Genomic DNA, 17121 nt, shown 5'->3' on the forward strand with positions numbered 1-17121 from the left:
TTTCTTTTTAAGATCTGCTTCTTAAGTTTGATTTTTACAAAAGATGCTAGTAATGTTAAAAGGTTACGAGTCCCCTTTGGAAACTAAGAATTGGCGGCAAAAGGCAGGAGCCACATCAACCTGGCTGGGATGGGCTGGGGGCACGTATCCTGTGGCTACAGAACCTGTGGGCTCCCCCACTTGGTGACAGGAAAGCGAGGGGGAAAGGAGAGAAGACAGTGCTGTAAGGAGGCACATGACGCATTTCCATTTTGAAATGTTTATACAGCTTGTAGCAGTCGGCCTTCTAAGACACCCCCGATGATCCTCACCCCCCGATATTCATACCCTTGTGTAATTCCCTCCCCCTGAGTGTGCGCTGAACTTGCTGACTAGCTTCCCCGATAAGGTTTCAAAAGACTGACTTCTGTCTTCCTAGCATTCTCTCTTCTCCCTTGCTGGCACTCTCTCTTACCTGCTCACCAGCGCTCTCTGATGAAGCCAGCTGTCATGTCATCAGGGAGATATGGGAAAGCCCACGTGGCAAGGAATCAAGGGAGGTCTTGGGCCAACAGCTAGTGAGGAACTGAGGCTCCCAGTCCCACAGTCTTTGAGGAACTGAGTCCTGCGAACAGCCACAAAAGTGATCTGCAGCTAAGCAGAGCCCAGACTCCTGACCTACAGAAACTGAGATAATATATGTTGTTGTTCCTGGCTGCTAAGTTTAAGATTAATTAGTTATGCAACAAAAGATAACTAATACACAGCTTCACCTCTGGTGTCTGCCTGCACCTCTACCATCAAATCTTTCTGCGTTTTTTAATACACAAAGATGCAATGACAATATTAAAACATCAAGAGAAGTTTGCTTCTAATTCACTGTCTGCTAAGGATGTGGTGATTTGGCTTCGGGCATCTTGATGGTGGATATGTGTACACGTTGTCTCTGAATTTCAGATTTATCCTGTTCTTCAGATAGGTATTTTGAACGGGAATGACACTTCACCAAAGATGTTGTAACGAGGGACTATTTTCTCATCCAACGTTATGATCCTCTATGTATACAGTAGCGGTGGTCAGACTTCAGTGTGGCTCTGAACTGCCTGGGGAGCTTATTAAAACATATCAAATTCCTGGGACCCACCCTAAAGGGGGGGCCTGGGAATCTGAATGTTTAACCAAAATCCTTGGTGATTCTGATTCAGGGCATCAGAGGCCCATACTTTGAAAAATCACTTAAAGAAATTACCCCCAAGGGCTTCCCTGGTGGCGCAGTGGTTGAGAGTCCGCCTGCCGATGCAGGGGACACGGGTTCATGCCCCGGTCCGGGAGGATCCCACAGGCCGTGGAGCAGCTGGGCCCGTGAGCCATGGCCGCTGAGCCTGCGCATCCGGAGCCTGTGCTCCACAACGGGAGAGGCCACAACAGTGAGAGGCCCGCGTACCGCAAAAAAAAAAAGAAAAAAGAAAAAAAGAAATGACCCCCAATATTGCCCTTAACAAGATATAAATGATCTTTTACATATCACAGAAAATAAAACTTGCTAAAGTACAATGAATGGTATAATAGATGAAAACAGCTCCATGGCACCCATTTAACAGGACTTGGTATATTACGGGAACACTCAAAGAGGGACCTGAAAGAGGGGCTGAGCTTCCAGAAAGAGCCAAGAGACCCTCTGAAGAAGGGCTGAGCTTTAGTCTAAAGCCTGTGAACAACAAGTACCCCAGGGAGCAAGGATCTGGAGCCTGAAGAGAAGAAGGCGAGGGATCTCGGAGGGAGAAGATTCTAGGAAACTGAGTGACTAGCAGAATTTTTAGGTCTTGCCTACCATAAGTAGACTGGACTTGCAACGTGTGCTAAGAATGCAATTACTCTAAGTCAGGGGTTGGCTTTTTTTTTTTAATGGAAAGGGCCAGATAGTAACTATTTTTGGCTTTGCAGAGCATATGGTTGCAACCACTGAATTCTGCTGTTCTCGCAGGAAAGCAGCCACAGACAATCTGTAAATGAATGGGTGTAGCTGGTTCTAATAAAACTTTATTCACAAAACCACAGTGGGTGGCATCACCAGCCTGGTCTAAGCCAAGTCCTCACAGGAATCTCTGTAATCTCCATGTGTCACCACTGGGAAAGAGCACATGAACGTAAACCAGGTTGTCTTAAGACCATGAAAAGGCTCGTCTTCATCCCATCGCCTCTCCTACTGGCCTGACATTTCACCACTAGAGTTATTCCTCAGGGTGAAAGCACTGTCCATGGAAGTTCCCAGATAAAACGCAAGCGTGATGCTCTTCAGAGGAAGCCTCATCCCACTTAAATGACTCAGACACCCAGAGCTTTCTGTTTTCTAGTACACAAGCCATTTTATATAAGCTTTTGACAGATATGGAAACACATGGGTGTGAGTGAACAGGGACCCCCGAAAGGACACAGCCTGAGGGGGGAGGCGGGGAGACTCTAGCCTCTAGCAGCAGACTTCAGCTGCTTCCCAATGTCTCCAGTTAGCTCTAAGGGTGGCGAAAGAGTTCAAGACAAAATTAATTTTAATTAACCCAAAATGAAAACATACAACACAAGGGGCATCATAAAGGAAACAAAGATCAGACGTCACTATTTCTAAAAGACTGCGAATCACTGCTTTGAATAATCCAAGTCAGTGTCCCTAAAACCAGACGCTGCACCTGAGAGAAAGCTCCAGACTTATACTCAGTACTGATCCATCTGCTTTTCATCTCTGCTTTCTCTGTCTGCCTGCTCTGAGCTGAGGGACAGACACAAGACCAAAAGGCAAAGGGAGTTCTATATATCACAGACACAGTCGCAGCCACTGCTACATAATTGAGTGCTAATCATATACCAACAGCATAGCCGATAAAAAGTTGAACATTTGTAAATGAAAAATTATATGTATACGGCTGACATAATAGCCTTTGGTAAATAAGATACAAAACAGTTACCTGCTCTATAGGGGCACATGTTTTTGGTGAAAACTGCAGGCAATTTGAAAATGAAATAATTAATCCACAGCAGAAAACAAAATGCAAAGAACTCTTAAGAAACTCAGAAACATTATATCGATAGCATTAACCTGAGCTAGAATGTGCTTGCACTGTGTCCATTGTTCACCTCCATCTAACCTGAAACACCTTGAATCACTGGAAGCCAGTGGAAGACTGGGTGCCTCCCCCGGCCAGAGCTGTGCAAACCAAGAGAGCTTCTCCGACCAGACTCTGGGGAAAAGCCACCCCGCCCGAGAGCCCACACGACACCATCAGACCACTGGGTACAGTCCTCATGCAACCAGCAACAGAGCCCAAAGACGCACATGAAGAGATTAAGGGTTCCCCACCATGAAATACATTTCAAGTATTTGCAGAAAAGGCCTCAAATGTAGTGGCCTTACAACCTTAGGTTAGGGCAGAGTGACATGAAAGAATAACAAATCCAACAGCATTTCCCAGGACTCACATATCCCAGGTGTCACTCTATAAAGCGGATCCACAACAGAGAAGTCCCAGGCTCAGGGGCCAGAGAGAAAGGTTGGGGATCTCTGGGGGCCCGCCTTCTCAGGTCACACCTGGGCAGATACATGGAGCCCAACAGAGTGACCTGATTCACAGCAGTGGACAGGCAGGAAATGCTTGCTTGCCCCTCACGGCGGCTCAGGAATCCATGCTTGGCCATGGAAATCCCAACACGTGGGCTTCCTGCTAAACTCTCAGCTAAACACCAACATTCCCCGTGCTCCCCCCACACTCTCCATTCTAGCCCGTATGTGACAGGGTGGTCTCTTTGGACTTCTGGAATTATCTACAGTCATCTTAACCCAAGCATCAGAGCCATTTAGATTTGGAAGATGGCCAGAAGGGGAACTGGTGGAAGGGGGTGGTTTTTCTACTCCTTATCTGGCGGATTGAATGCCAAACTACATACAGATTTACCAGTGTCTGAATAGTCATTCTTGGTCCCTTAGCTTATAGCCATATTAAGTGACAGCATCTTGCATGTCACTGGATTATATTCAAGAAGGTGACGAGGGGGACTTCCCTGGTGGTCCAGTGGTAAAGAATCTGCCCTCCAATGCAGGGGACGTGGGTTCGATCCCTGGTTGGAGAACTAAGATCCCACATGCCACGGGGCAAGTAAGCCCGCGAGCCTCGTCTAGAGCCCACGCGCCCCGGAGCCTGCGCGCCACAACTAGAGAAGAGAAAACCCGCCCGCCACAACTAGAGAGAAGCCCGCGCAACACATGAAGAGCCCGCGTGCCGCAACGAAAGATCCTGCATGCCGCAACTAAGACCTGACGCGGCCAAAAATAAGTTAAATAAATAATAAACAAATCTTTAAAAAAGAGAAAAAAGAGCTTCTCCCAGCTCCTGTCAACTACTTTCTCCTCTTTCTCTCCACAAGAAAACAAGCTGTCCCCCCCTTTCGATGCCCCTCCCCACTCTCCTCCACCAAGATTTTAAACAAAGGAATCAGAGAAAGCACATATTCAGGCAAGTAGACAGGAGAATCAGAGGTCACTGGCCTTTCAAACTAACCAGGACTCAGTGCCTTAACGACTGGCAATTCTTATACCTGCCTCCTCATAAATAGAGAGGGAAAGGAGAATGGACACCTTAAGCAATTCTCCGTCTTCTCTAAATATAGAGATTTCTAGAACTTTTAAGGGTAAATTCACTGCTTCGATTCCTTCCTGTCTTCTCCCTTCTTGCTTTTGCACCTGCCTCTAAATTAGTGCTTCCCAAACTGTGCCCAGGAACCATCTGGAAATCTTGTCCAAATGCAGATTCAGATTCAGCAGGCCTGGGGCGGGGCCTGAGACTCCGCATTTGGCTGAAGCTTCCAGGCGATGCTGATCCTGCTGGTCCACAGACCACACTTGGAACAGAGGATCGAAATTCTCTCAGGTGACACTCTTGAGTGAAGCCTGTGTAACACAACCCACAGTAGCTTGAAGCACACATGAAGCATAATATTCCGTCGAGTGCAGCTGTAGCCATAACAGTTCCTTCTTTCCCGAGTGCCACTGTCTCAGGCCAGCATCTCAGGCCTAGGTCCCCAAGGCAGCGTCACATGGGGTTGCCCTTGTGGCCACTCATCCTTTGATTTCCTGGAGGCCTAGAGAAGATGGGGATGTTACCTGGTCAAAGAAATTAAACAATGAAAAAAGAAGAAACAGATGGTGAAGGATTAACCAAGTGCTAAAAATGTAATTCTGCGGAGAAGTTACACCCAAGAAGGAAAATGGGAAACGATCAAGGCAAAGCAAACTGGAAGCACCTTGACTTCTCCAACGGGGAATAAGTAGGTTGAGGGGAAGAAAAAAAAAAAAAGCAAGACACAAGAGCCATATGGAATCCTCTATTTTTTCCCTCACACCATCTGGTTTGGGATCTAAGCACAGAATGGCAACTGCACTGATGGAGGAGCCGGCAAAATCTCCAGGCAACTAGGAAAGTGACCCCACGGCTGCGTTCGCTCCCCTCACTCCGGGGCCCGCGATGGCCTCTTCACACCATCCCACGTGAGGCCTCTGCCCCGGCTCCAGACACACATGGCCACAGTGCGTGTGCCACACGGGCACGTCTCCCCCAGTGATGTCCCCCCCGCACACACACAGGTACCACCACAGGTGCATGGAGACCATTTCGGGATGTGGCAAGATGATGCTAGAGATCAACTTCAGTGATTTTGTTTCTCCCCACTCCGAAGAGAACCTGCTCGTTCGTGGAATTCTCACCGGAAATATCACCAGCAACGTGAGAACTAATAGAGTCCTACCATCTCTCATCATCCCATTCCAGAATTCCGAAAACTCTGAAAATTAAGGGGCTTTTTTTTTTGGGTAGGGGGAGGGGGGTCGAGCTCATCTGGCAGCAAAACCTGTTCTGCACTGAATTTCCCTGACGCCCAAACGTAACTCCGGCTCTCCAGAAAGATCCACGTGTTGGACTCGGGGGATGCACCCAGACCTGACTGGGGACGTGGCGCCGCACACGTGGTATGTGTGCCACGTCACTTTTCAAAAACCTCAACTCTTCTGAATTCTTAAATAAATTTGGCCCCAGAGGTTTCGGAGAGGAAATTGGAGGCTTGTATTTTTTCTTCTCAGCTGCCACTGCTCCTTAGAATGCCCATACTGACCTTTACGCTTTACCACCCAAATCCAGGAAAGATGCTTCGTTTTCTTCTCGATTTCTAACTAGGCTGGTGTCTTCTGACACATTCTTAAGAGGAAGACCTTTCTCTTTCTGGCAGTACTTTCGGATACTTTGGGGACCTTCTTGTCATGTTAGCAAATACTGTTCATTCTGTCTCTCTGCCACTGAATTCTGCCCGTTTCATTTTGCTTTGGCGGGGGGAGCGTTTTAAAAATTGCTTTGTTGGGCTTCTCTGGTGGTGCAGTGGGGTTGAGAGTCTGCCTGCCGGTGCAGGGGACACGGGTTCGAGCCCCGGTCCGGGAAGATCCCACATGCCGCGGAGCAACTGGGCCCGTGAGCCACAACCGCTGAGCCTGCGCATCTGGAGCTTGTGCTCCGCAACAAGAGAGGCCGCGATAGTGAGAGGCCCGCGCACCGCGATGAAGAGTGGCCCCTGCTCACCGCAACTGGAGAAAGCCCTCGCACAGAAACGAAGACCCAACACAGCCAATCAATCAATCAATCAATAGAAGTGCTGTAGAATTATTTTAAAAAATTGCTTTGTTGAGCTAAGTTTACATAGAAAATTCACCTGTTTTAAGCGTGCAATCCAGTGGTTTTGAGTCCATTTACAGAGTGGTGCAACCAGCACCACGATCTAATTTTAAAACCCCTTCTACCCCAGCCTCTGGCAAACACTCAGCTATTTTCTGTCTCTCTGGATTTGCCAATTCTGGACATTTCTTATCGACGGAACCCCTACGGTATTTGTTCTCGTGTCAGCTTTTACTCAGCATCCTGTTTCTGAGATGCATCCACGTCGCAGTGTGTATCACGCGTACTTCATTCCCTTCCACTGCCGCACGGTATTCCACTGTATGGATACATGTTCAATGGTAATTTTTAAAACTCAAGATTCCAGAACCTTCCATCCTTCGAAGGATCCAAGAGAACAACTGTCTGATGGCATTTCTTGCTCACCTCTTCTAACTGGCACTACACAGGCACACACGGGGCTGGCGCCTAGTGGCCAGAGGTTGAGGGAAGGAATCTGTCACTCAAGGTGTAGAACTAATCCCAAAGTCAGATTTCACGTTAATTAACCTGAAGCCCCAATGTAGGTTTTAAAGAAAAGATTTAAATGAATTACAGGTGGTCTGACTTTGTAACTCAACGTGTGTCTGACGTTGTACCTCAGGATCGCTCTTTCTAGACTTGCAGGTTCCATGCGGTCATTTCTGATTTATTCCTGCAGAAGTAAGCAAACATTTGGGAGGAATGCTGCTATGGGTTCACAGAGAATTACAGCGGAACTTGAAGCCTGTTGTGTTTCTCTGACCCAACACCATCCCTTTATATTCACATTTTAAGTAACTTGAAACCACCGAATTTTAGCTCACTGAGCTGAGTATGAGGGTGCTTTGTGCGGACTTCGAGGATGTGGAGGGTGGCTGTGCACATCGCTCAGCCTTCTCCCCGTCCGGGTCCCCAGATGGGCTGATGCACAGTTCACCCCGACCCAACACTTAGACGTTCCGAGAGACCGGCGCTCCTCCTGAGCAAGGAGACTGGAAAGCGGACCCTGTGGACCTACCTGACGGGATGGCGTACCCAGGGATCTGCTCGTCATTTCATGGGCTCTGAGTTTTCCTTCTCAAAGGCAATGGACTGATGTGAGATCAGAGCGTGGCAGAGCAGTGTGGCCAGAAAGACATGTGGGGACACTGACAGCACCCTCAGAGCCCAGGCGCCTCAAATGTCCTGGCTCAGTTCTTGGTCCCATGATGGGCATGTGTGACGCCCCCCCCCCCAACCCGTTATTGGTTCAGATATTAGAAATTTCGTGCTTAGCCCCAAGGCATACCTCACTGTACACTGCTCCTTTTGAGAAGAGGTGAGGGGGAGGAAACAGGGAGGAGGGAGAAGAGACAGGTGAAAGATGGGGTGGAATGGAAAGGAAGAGAGAAAAAGAAAGAGGATGAAAAAAAATCTTAAGGGGCTAATTCCACCCCTACCCCTGTGAACAAATTAATGCATCAAGCAAAACAGAAAACAACACCAAACCGAAAGAGCTATCACAAATCATATTAAAGATAACAGAAGACTTGCTGTGCGAATTCACCCCGAGGCTGTATTTACCTGGACTGCTCAAGAGGCTAGCCCTGTCCCCCAGGGTTGGCACGGGACGGTACTGGTGGTTCTTTGAGCCTGGGTACATCCAGTGGTACCTGCCAATTTCCATTTCAGCTCTGCTGTTCACTGCCAATTTCAGGTGGCAAAGAGTCAGTGTCTCTATCTCCAGCAAAGATTCTACATCAGCATTTTAATTTATTCTTTTACCATATAGTTCAAGGAAACGGGGAGCTCACAAAATATGCTACTGAATTGCAACCTTTCAGTATCACCTTATCAACTCAGCATAATACACGGAGAACGTTACTCTCCTCCTCCATTTTTCAAGTTAAATTGACAAAAATCACCAATATTGTCTTTTCTTTCTGTATTTTCTCCATCTCCCCCCAAGTCCCGCCCCTTAGAATGATCATTTTGGGCAGACACTATTTACAAGGAAAATCTGGCTTCTCACCATCGTATGTTTCTTTCTGTTTCTTTCACTTTCAGACCCACAGAGCACCATCATTACTGCAGCTACACAAGCGAGGGTGAATCCAGGCTTGCTATGACGGCGCCTAGTTCCAGCCTGCAAAGTATGGCCAATGACCCCATGGTCTGCTGAACCTTGGATGAAAACTCCTGTCCTTCCACTGACATCTGCAATATTCTCTGTCACTTCATCTTATCTAAGCTCAGGACTTCAGAGTCTAGAATGTTCCAGATTAAATCCTGTTCCAGTGATCTCCCAGTGTCTTTATAGAGAAACGGCTGCTGGTCTTGGGCCTGAAGCACTGCTTCCTCCCACATGAGGTGACAAGGGGCCTCCTGGAGACTCAGGCCCTTATCTGGTAATCTGACTGTATTTCTTACTTCTTAGGGGATTGGAGAGAAAAATATCTATCAACTTTCCTGACACAGAATCAGATGCTGGCTCGTAACTCTTAGTTGAATTACAACCTTGAAATCCCTAAGAGACCATAAGGTCACTATGGCCAGTTTATAGGTGAGAATCCCATCAAACCTAATGACGGGTTACGTCCTCTTGAGTGCCACAAATATTTAAGGATTAAAAAAGTGCTGCTGACACTGATGTGGGTAATTATTCCATCAGAAGAGCAGGTTATAATGCCCTAGGCACCTCAGAGCACTGAGGCTAAGGACTAAGCAAACTGCCATGTTGTGAGGCAAAAAGGCTACTGCTCTGACTGGGTCCACTGAAAACCTCACCGGCTGTTACGAAAACCCATCTCTGCTCTCCACAATCTCTGAAAACTCTCAAGGTATTTCCACTTGGGAAGTGGAGACCTACGTTTCTAGGTGGAGTTTTAGGGCAAACCTTTTTGGCTTCAAGGTAAAGTAAAACTGTCTTTTAGAGACATTGAAAAGACAGTTAAAGACTTTTAATGACATTTGAAAGGGGAAAAAACGATGCGAGGACAAGATCAGAGCTGCACGATAAAAGTATTTTTACTGCTGCTGGTTTTGTTGTTAATGAACATGACGACGCTTCTAATCTACAGAGTGCTCACCGCGTGCTGGCCACCAAGCAAAGCATGTTGCACTCGTTACCTCAGGATCTTTTTTTTTTCCACGAAGTCTAACGGTTTTTGTTCTTTTTTTTTTATGTGTAACATAGGCAAAATTATCTAAGTCAATACATGTTTAAGGACTGTCACCTGTTCTGATTCTTTCCACCGCCAGTCACCTTAGTACCTCCAATGTTTGAGTCATGATCACGACAGCCCTTTCAAAAAGAATCTTTGCTCAATCTACAGTTGTCACGTCAGTCAGTCCACAATTTCTTTAGTTGGGCTTCTTTGATCTCCCATGGAATACTGGACACACTTCAAAATTCCCCACTGGTAATCGTGGGGATCCAATTTCCTGAAGCAATTTATTTTAGGACCCTGTTTAGGGTCAGAGGAGATGGATCTGCCTGGTTCTGAATTTCAGACGCCCTCTAAACATGCATTAAGTTCACATCAGATTCCCTCGTAAGCGATCACACCTTAGAACAGCTGGGATACGCCAATACCTACAAACGAAGAAGGGCAACAGAAAGGTACGTCCCCTGCCCGCGATCACGCAGCCGGGGGCCTGTGCACTTGCTGTAATTTTCTACTCTTCTGCTGAGGTCTCTTTGGAGGTGAGCTGTGCTTCTGTGCCTTGTAAAGACATCTGTCAGGTCGCAAGCTCCTGAGGTTACTTCAGGGTTCTTAAAAGTTCTGAACTCTCAGCCTTTCCTGGATTCAGATTTTGGGTGAGTCTCTCTCATACATGGGTTGCGCTACATTCCCCGAAAGCGGAGAAACCCAGTGGGGCTGGTGGAAAGAACCAGAAGGAGGTCAAGTGGCCTCATGGTATGAGCTGATTTCCTCTCGGTTAGAGTGGCTGTAAGCCCTCCGTGTCGACCTCAAGCAAGAGGATTCCAAGGAGCTCGATCACTTCTATCTGAAAAATTTTCATCCTCCTTGCAAAAAAGTTCTCCCTCCAAGCCCAACACACAGTTGGTGCCCAGTCAATGTCTGCTGAATAAATATTTGGTAGAATGCAGGGGAGCATCCTGGGAGCCTGTGGATCAAGCAATGGGCCCCTAGGTCCCCCACCACCCTGACTGCACCCCAGCCAGGCCATGCAATTCAGGGGATCTTTGCAAAGGATTCATCCATTCTCTGCCCGTGTCTCTTCACGTAGGCAATCAGGCACAGGCTGCTTGGCAATGACAATGAAAAATCACGGAACGCCCAACGCTCATGTGTTTCCTGAGAAAAACAGGACAGCCAAGCCCGAGACGTGGAGATGGGATCCGCAAGTGGGTGGATGCTTTCCACTTCTACTGGGAAGGCCTTTGGACAACAATTAATCTTTAGATATGAAGGGAAGGAAAATCATGTCTATTTTATATTTCTGAGCCAGACTTAAATAAAGACATTAAATACCAAATTATAAAATTTCAAAGAGCACAGTATATGTTTCGTTTAAAAGGGCAGGGTCCCAACGCTTAAAAGGGAGTCACATGAGTGCAAGGAGAAGCCTCAGCTCCTGAGCAACTGTCAAGAAGTGGGAAAATGTACAGACCTAGGAAGATCCTGGCTTATGCCCTTCAGAGGGAAGCCTGCAAACATTCCCCTTAGAGAGGAGAAGGGAGAGGTGGGCAGGAGACTGACTGGTATTCGGAAAGAAGCACAGAAGACTGTGACATCTCAGATACTACTCATGGATGGGGCTGAGGGGAACGATGGTGACTGATGGCGAGACACACAACTGGGTGGTCATCGCCAAAGTAGGTATGACAAACGACGGGGACTTGAGGAAAAGAAATCAAAATAATGCTGTGTACACTTTTCCCCCCATTTACTCAGATGACGTAATTTAGGGACGAGGCTGAATAACTAAACTGCAGACCGGTATGCTTTCGGCCATCTAGGAAATGATCACTGGAAGCACCTAAATGACAAAGACTGAGCTTCCTAGAAAGACTATACTCACTGGGCCAGGTCTCTGAAAGCTACGTCAATCCTCCTCCATTTTTAGCTAGTACTTAAAATATTAAAGGAAGCTATAACACCACTATAGGATATAGCAGAGGTCGGCCGATGGCGGCCACCTGGTTTTGTAAATAAAGTTTGATTGCAATACAGCCACACCCATTTGTTTATCCTCTATCTGTGGCTGTTTCATGCTACCCTGGTAGCTTTTTTAAAATTATTATTCTTATTAGTCATCCATTTTATACACATCAGTGTATCCATGCCAATCCCAATCTCCCGATACATCACACCACCACCACCACCCGCCCCGCTTTCCCCCCTCGGTGTCCACGTGTTTGTTCTCTACGTCTGCGTCTCCATTTCTGCCCTGCAAACCAGTTCATCTGTACCATTTTTCTAGGTTCCACATACATGCGTTAATATACGATATTTGTTTTTCTCTTTCTGACTTACTTCACTCCGTAGGACAGTCTCTAGATCCATCCACGTCGCTACAAATGACCCAGTTTCATTCCTTTGAGTAGTTACAACAGACTGTGTGGCCCACAGAGCCTAAATATTTACTCTTGGGCCCTTTACAGATCAAGTACTCTGACCCATGATATCAAAGACAGCTAGTAAGGTTTGAATATACAAAAAAGGTAATGCAATTAATCAAATCCTACAAAACAGGACAGTATTTTATTTTCTCTTATCACATGTTCTCTGGGCTAAGGGTCAAAATCCTCCTCTTGGGCATCATCAATTCTCCTCTTGCCACCAATCAGCAAGATGATACTCCACAGAATGGTCCCTAAGATGAGTTAGCACCCTTCTGCCCCTATGACGTGAGCTGAGGGGACAGAGGAAGGATGATGTTTCAGAGAGGAACATTATTAAATGAATAAATAAATGAACAAATGAATACACAAGCAGGTACATTTGTGAAGCTGGGATTGTAGCCTCCCTCTCTCAACAGCCACCTTCTTCCTCTGTCCCACAGCCAGCCTTATTCCTGGCCAACCATCTCACATGGAGGTACACCGGGTCCCAAGGAGAAAAAAGCAAGGGAGTATCTCAGAACAGTCCCATTTTTCACCAGGCCCAGTGAGGGGAAACTTACGTCATGGGGACACTGCCTATGTCACATGTTCTCAGATACAGCAAGGCTGGGAAGTCACGTTATGAAGATTACTTACTTTAAGTTGGCGTGTACTTCCAAATAAGAGAGAAACACAATTTTTAACGTTACAATCTGAATTCAAGATTTCCACTCAATTTCAAGGAAGGCAAAGCTACATTTCCGGAAATGAGTCCGAATTCTTTGTCTAATGAATGAGCGAGGCCGAGTGTTTAAAAGGATGCTATTGGAAACTATAATATCAAAGGAGGAGAGGTATCAACTGGCTTGCTGAGATCTTCTCCACATTTAAATTTTCTAAAAAAAAAAAAAGCAAGCTGTATCATACCTACCACATATGTCCAGCACCATCTGGCCGGCCCCGCTTTTCTCTACAGCCTTATCCCCAGACACCCTCTCTTCAAATGTCCTCCTTGGCAGATTCTCATAGGGAAAAACTGCATCTACAACCTTCTCCATACCATATGTATGTAGTCAAGCCAGAAAACGTCAATAAAAATCTCAACATCAAATAATTCATAAATCAGCAGGAAGAGTGTAACATGTTAAATGTGTCCCTCTGGGATTTTAGCCTATAGATCATATACTCTTAGAGGAGTGCTTTCCCTCCTAAACAACAATGACAAAAAGGAGGGCCAAAAGTGTACATCTTTTGCTACATTAAAAAAAAAAACAAAAAACCCCAAACACCTAAGACATAAAAAGATTTAAATGGATGTGTTCATTTTTTAATCAGGTCAACCATGTGAATTCATTTCTTACTTTGACTGTGTCCTGTAACTTATTTTAAACTACACATTATTTCTGATTTTCTACATTTTTCTTTTTATGTGCTTAGAGATTTAATTTGAACCCTGGAGTTCTGAAATTTATTTGAGCAATGATTCAGAGGAGCTAAACTAGCCTGACAATTGTTTCCGTAGATTCCAATTTCCTACATATAATAAAAATAATTTTCTTAACAGATACTTAGGGTTTTTTCCATCCGATAGAGCTAGTGATTCAACTGTTTTTCTGCCCCTAGATTACACCCTCCCAGCGACTCTCGATGCATTGGTTTTCACAAATGAATTGACATCAAGTAATACTCCACAGGAATAAACAGAAACCTCACTCGCATCTCTTTATTATTGAGTCCCGTGATCCAGTTGCTTTCATTCTGTCTTATTCATTTCCTCCACTTATTTCATTTCAGTTAATCTGCTCACTCAATTCTCGACACTTTGATTTAATTTAATGCTTCCAATTTAAAAACTGCCTTTTGTAATAATTTGGCATTTCTTACATCCGCCTGAGAAAACCTTCTTGCTTTCTGTAAAAATTCCTGAATAACTGCTAAATTACTTCTTGTGAATTTCGATCATCTCCAGTAGGGTTCGGTGACAAAAGCTATGAGGCTGTTTAAAGAAACAGCTCTCTTTGTCCTGCTGCAACTCCTGGGAAGTGACACCAGCTGGAAAAGTTGAGGTCAGCTTATAAAGCTAAGTTTAATTTGTATTCTTAGTAAACACTGTAATAATTATCTGAAGCCATTAATCTACAAGCTACTGGGTATTAGCCACTGGGTGATAATAGTCCAAATTCAGAGACAAGTACTGCCCCTACCACCGACTATGACAACAAATGGGAAAGGAAGAATGGGGCGGGGGGGTAAAATACATGTGCGTTAAAACTCTGTGGGAAGTGACAAAATGTAGAGGATTCAATTTGGCAAATTAAATCCCTTGCTGAAAGGCTTAAAAGAAAAAAGGAATAAAAAAACCCCACAGATTCACCCACTCAAGAATTATATAATGCATTCTCTGTGTCAAATTTGTACATGTTAACGTCAATGAAGTAAACACTGACTTTATAAATTTAAAATTAAATCTAAAGGAATCCTGGAGTGGCAAGCAGCTACAAACATGTTTATCATTTTATGCCTCTGTGTGTGCCTTGCATGACAACGGGCGAACAAACGGGGCAAACTACAAATGTGATACTCATGTGAGCTCTGATCCCGTGTAGCTGGCAGATGAACTTGTTCGTCTAGCCGAAGCTTAGTAAACAGGCTACCCTCCAGATCAACATTTCTGGTGGGTCACGGGGCGATCACAACCCCTGCTGCTGTGGTCAAAATCCATCCCCTGGCCCGTATTCTTACTCAAGCATGTATTATACATGTGACGGTATCGTGCAGTAACTTGGTATTTCTGAATTACTTAACAAACAGCTAGTGTTTATCCATTTTGTAATTTTTAAAGTTCCTCCAGGAATTACCTTCTGCTTCTAATTTTGTTTCTGAAACCACAGCTAACGAGTTTTCATATACAGATTGCCAGGGATGTAGTGACAGCCTGGAGATTTGGGTATTAAATAATAAATATTTAATTGACATAAAATAATAGCACTCCATAAGAATAAATGATGGTGAGGCCCGCAATCGCGTAGTAAGGATTTTACATTGATTTTCTGCCCCTTTCTTGCTTTTGGAGAGAAAAACGAAAGGTATGTTTTTTGCGGAGACCAAAGTGGTTTTTATCTGCCACTGGCAAACACCATATTAATAAAAAGTGTGTTCTAAGCATCTGTTTTAGGGAAAAATCGCTACAACTGTGATTGGCTTCCTCACAACAATGCTATTATTCCATGATTATATCCCCTAAGCTTTGTCTCTAATCGTCACGGAAACGAGCCTTTAAACTTTTATCTCAGTTCCTCAACTTTATAAATATTTCCAAGTGTTTCTCTTACTGCTATTCGGTCATTCACGTAAGTGAAAAAATATATACATACAAGAAAAGGCAGGCGGTTTTGGGGGGCGGTAGGTTTGATGCAGGGATTAAGCTCAGCAACTACCAATTTTAGAAATCTAAGCGCTGTGGACTTAACGCCACTGAATTATTCACCTAAAAATGGCTCAAATGGCACATTTTATGATCTGTATATTTTATCATACTTTAAAAAGCAATTAATTTAAAAAGTGAAACTACTCTGTTCAGGAGAGAACGTTATGCAGGGATCGCCCTGCCCAAGCACGCTGGTACGGTGAGATTTGAAATTGCCGTTTTTGTAGGTGTAAAATGGTTGACTGTCAGCAATTTCAGACCTACATATTCTTATATAAAACATATCTGTACCTCTATCAGGGAGAAGGACTATTGTTTAGCGACGGTCAGTGAATGTCAGGGTCATGAGAAATAACACTAGCACGGGTAGCTTTTGATATAAGAGCCACTGCAGGCACAGAGTATGTTCTTGTGCCTTTACAGCAGTCTGTAACTTTGAGTGAGGGAGATAAATTACAATGCAGTGAGATGCTCTTAACCTCACGCGGGCTGAGCTGATTCCACCGGGTGGCAAACCTGAATCGCTCATTATCTAGGAAAAGACAGATTAATTTTAGCTTCTATTTTCTGCCACCTTCTTACCGCAAAACACTTTATTTCTCCCCACAAAAACCATTCCGTATGTCAAGATTAGGATGTTTTCTAAGATGCCCTTTGAGGAACAGGACCTGTGTGGATTTTCCTCCCACAAATCTCCGAGTCATAGATAGCAGACACCCCACCCCGCACCTCCCCGCCAACGCCTTCCATCAGCACTAGCGGACACAGCTGACGTTCCCTCTCTCAAGCTCCAACTGTAAATGGTTATTACATATCAGAGTCAGATACACGGAAATGGCAATCGTATTAAATACGAAAATTAGAGAAGGTCCAAAATCACTACCGCATCAGCGGAACAGAAGCGTATTTAATACGCGTGCCCCTCCAGTTGCCCCTTGGCATTAGCAGAAAGCAATGCATCCCATGTCCCTGGGATATAACATGCAGAACCTAGGACCTCAGTTAGGACTCATTATGGTAATTAAAACAGTTTCCCCAATCTAGCTACCCAAGGTGACAGATTGCGGACCTCCTTCTGTGCAATACCGCTTTCGGGAGAAGGGTTTGGACCAGGAGGGGACTGAAGAGAGGCTGCTCTATTCGTTTAACATCAGCCTCCAGGAAGAAAACCACCGTGAAAGCAGACCAGGCCATCCGGATGGTTTCAGAGGCTATTTTACACGAGACGCAAACCGGGCTACCCCTTTTGAAGCCCCCAGTGAAAAGCTTTAAACAGGCTATTGTCAGAACCCTGGGTACCTTTTCTCTCTTGGCTTTGTTCAGTATTTTCCTCGGCTGCAGTTTCCATGGCTGGCTTCGTACCATCCACCAAAAATGCTTTGCCCGCTCCCCCCAATACACACTTCTCCCCTCCTCTTCCTTTTCTTTTGGGCCCCCCT

General features: G+C 45.3%; 1 protein-coding gene across 2 annotated transcripts in view; it reads right to left on the reverse strand.

Annotated features, from left to right (window-relative positions):
* Positions 1 to 17121, reverse strand: part of GPM6B (glycoprotein M6B) — a 157044-nt gene that overhangs the window by 26881 nt on the left and 113042 nt on the right. The window contains exon 1 of one of the 2 annotated variants that reach the window (XM_032620751.1): positions 16982 to 17086. The exons of the other annotated variant lie outside the window; for it this stretch is intronic. Within the exon in view, the coding sequence (XP_032476642.1) occupies positions 16982 to 17030 (49 nt within the window). The 5' untranslated portion in view covers positions 17031 to 17086. Of the gene's footprint in view, positions 1 to 16981; positions 17087 to 17121 lie in introns of those variants that run through there. 2 annotated transcript variants of the gene reach the window in all.

This window comes from Phocoena sinus, chromosome X (assembly GCF_008692025.1).
Source record: "Phocoena sinus isolate mPhoSin1 chromosome X, mPhoSin1.pri, whole genome shotgun sequence".
In the NCBI taxonomy this organism is placed as follows: domain Eukaryota; kingdom Metazoa; phylum Chordata; class Mammalia; order Artiodactyla; family Phocoenidae; genus Phocoena; species Phocoena sinus.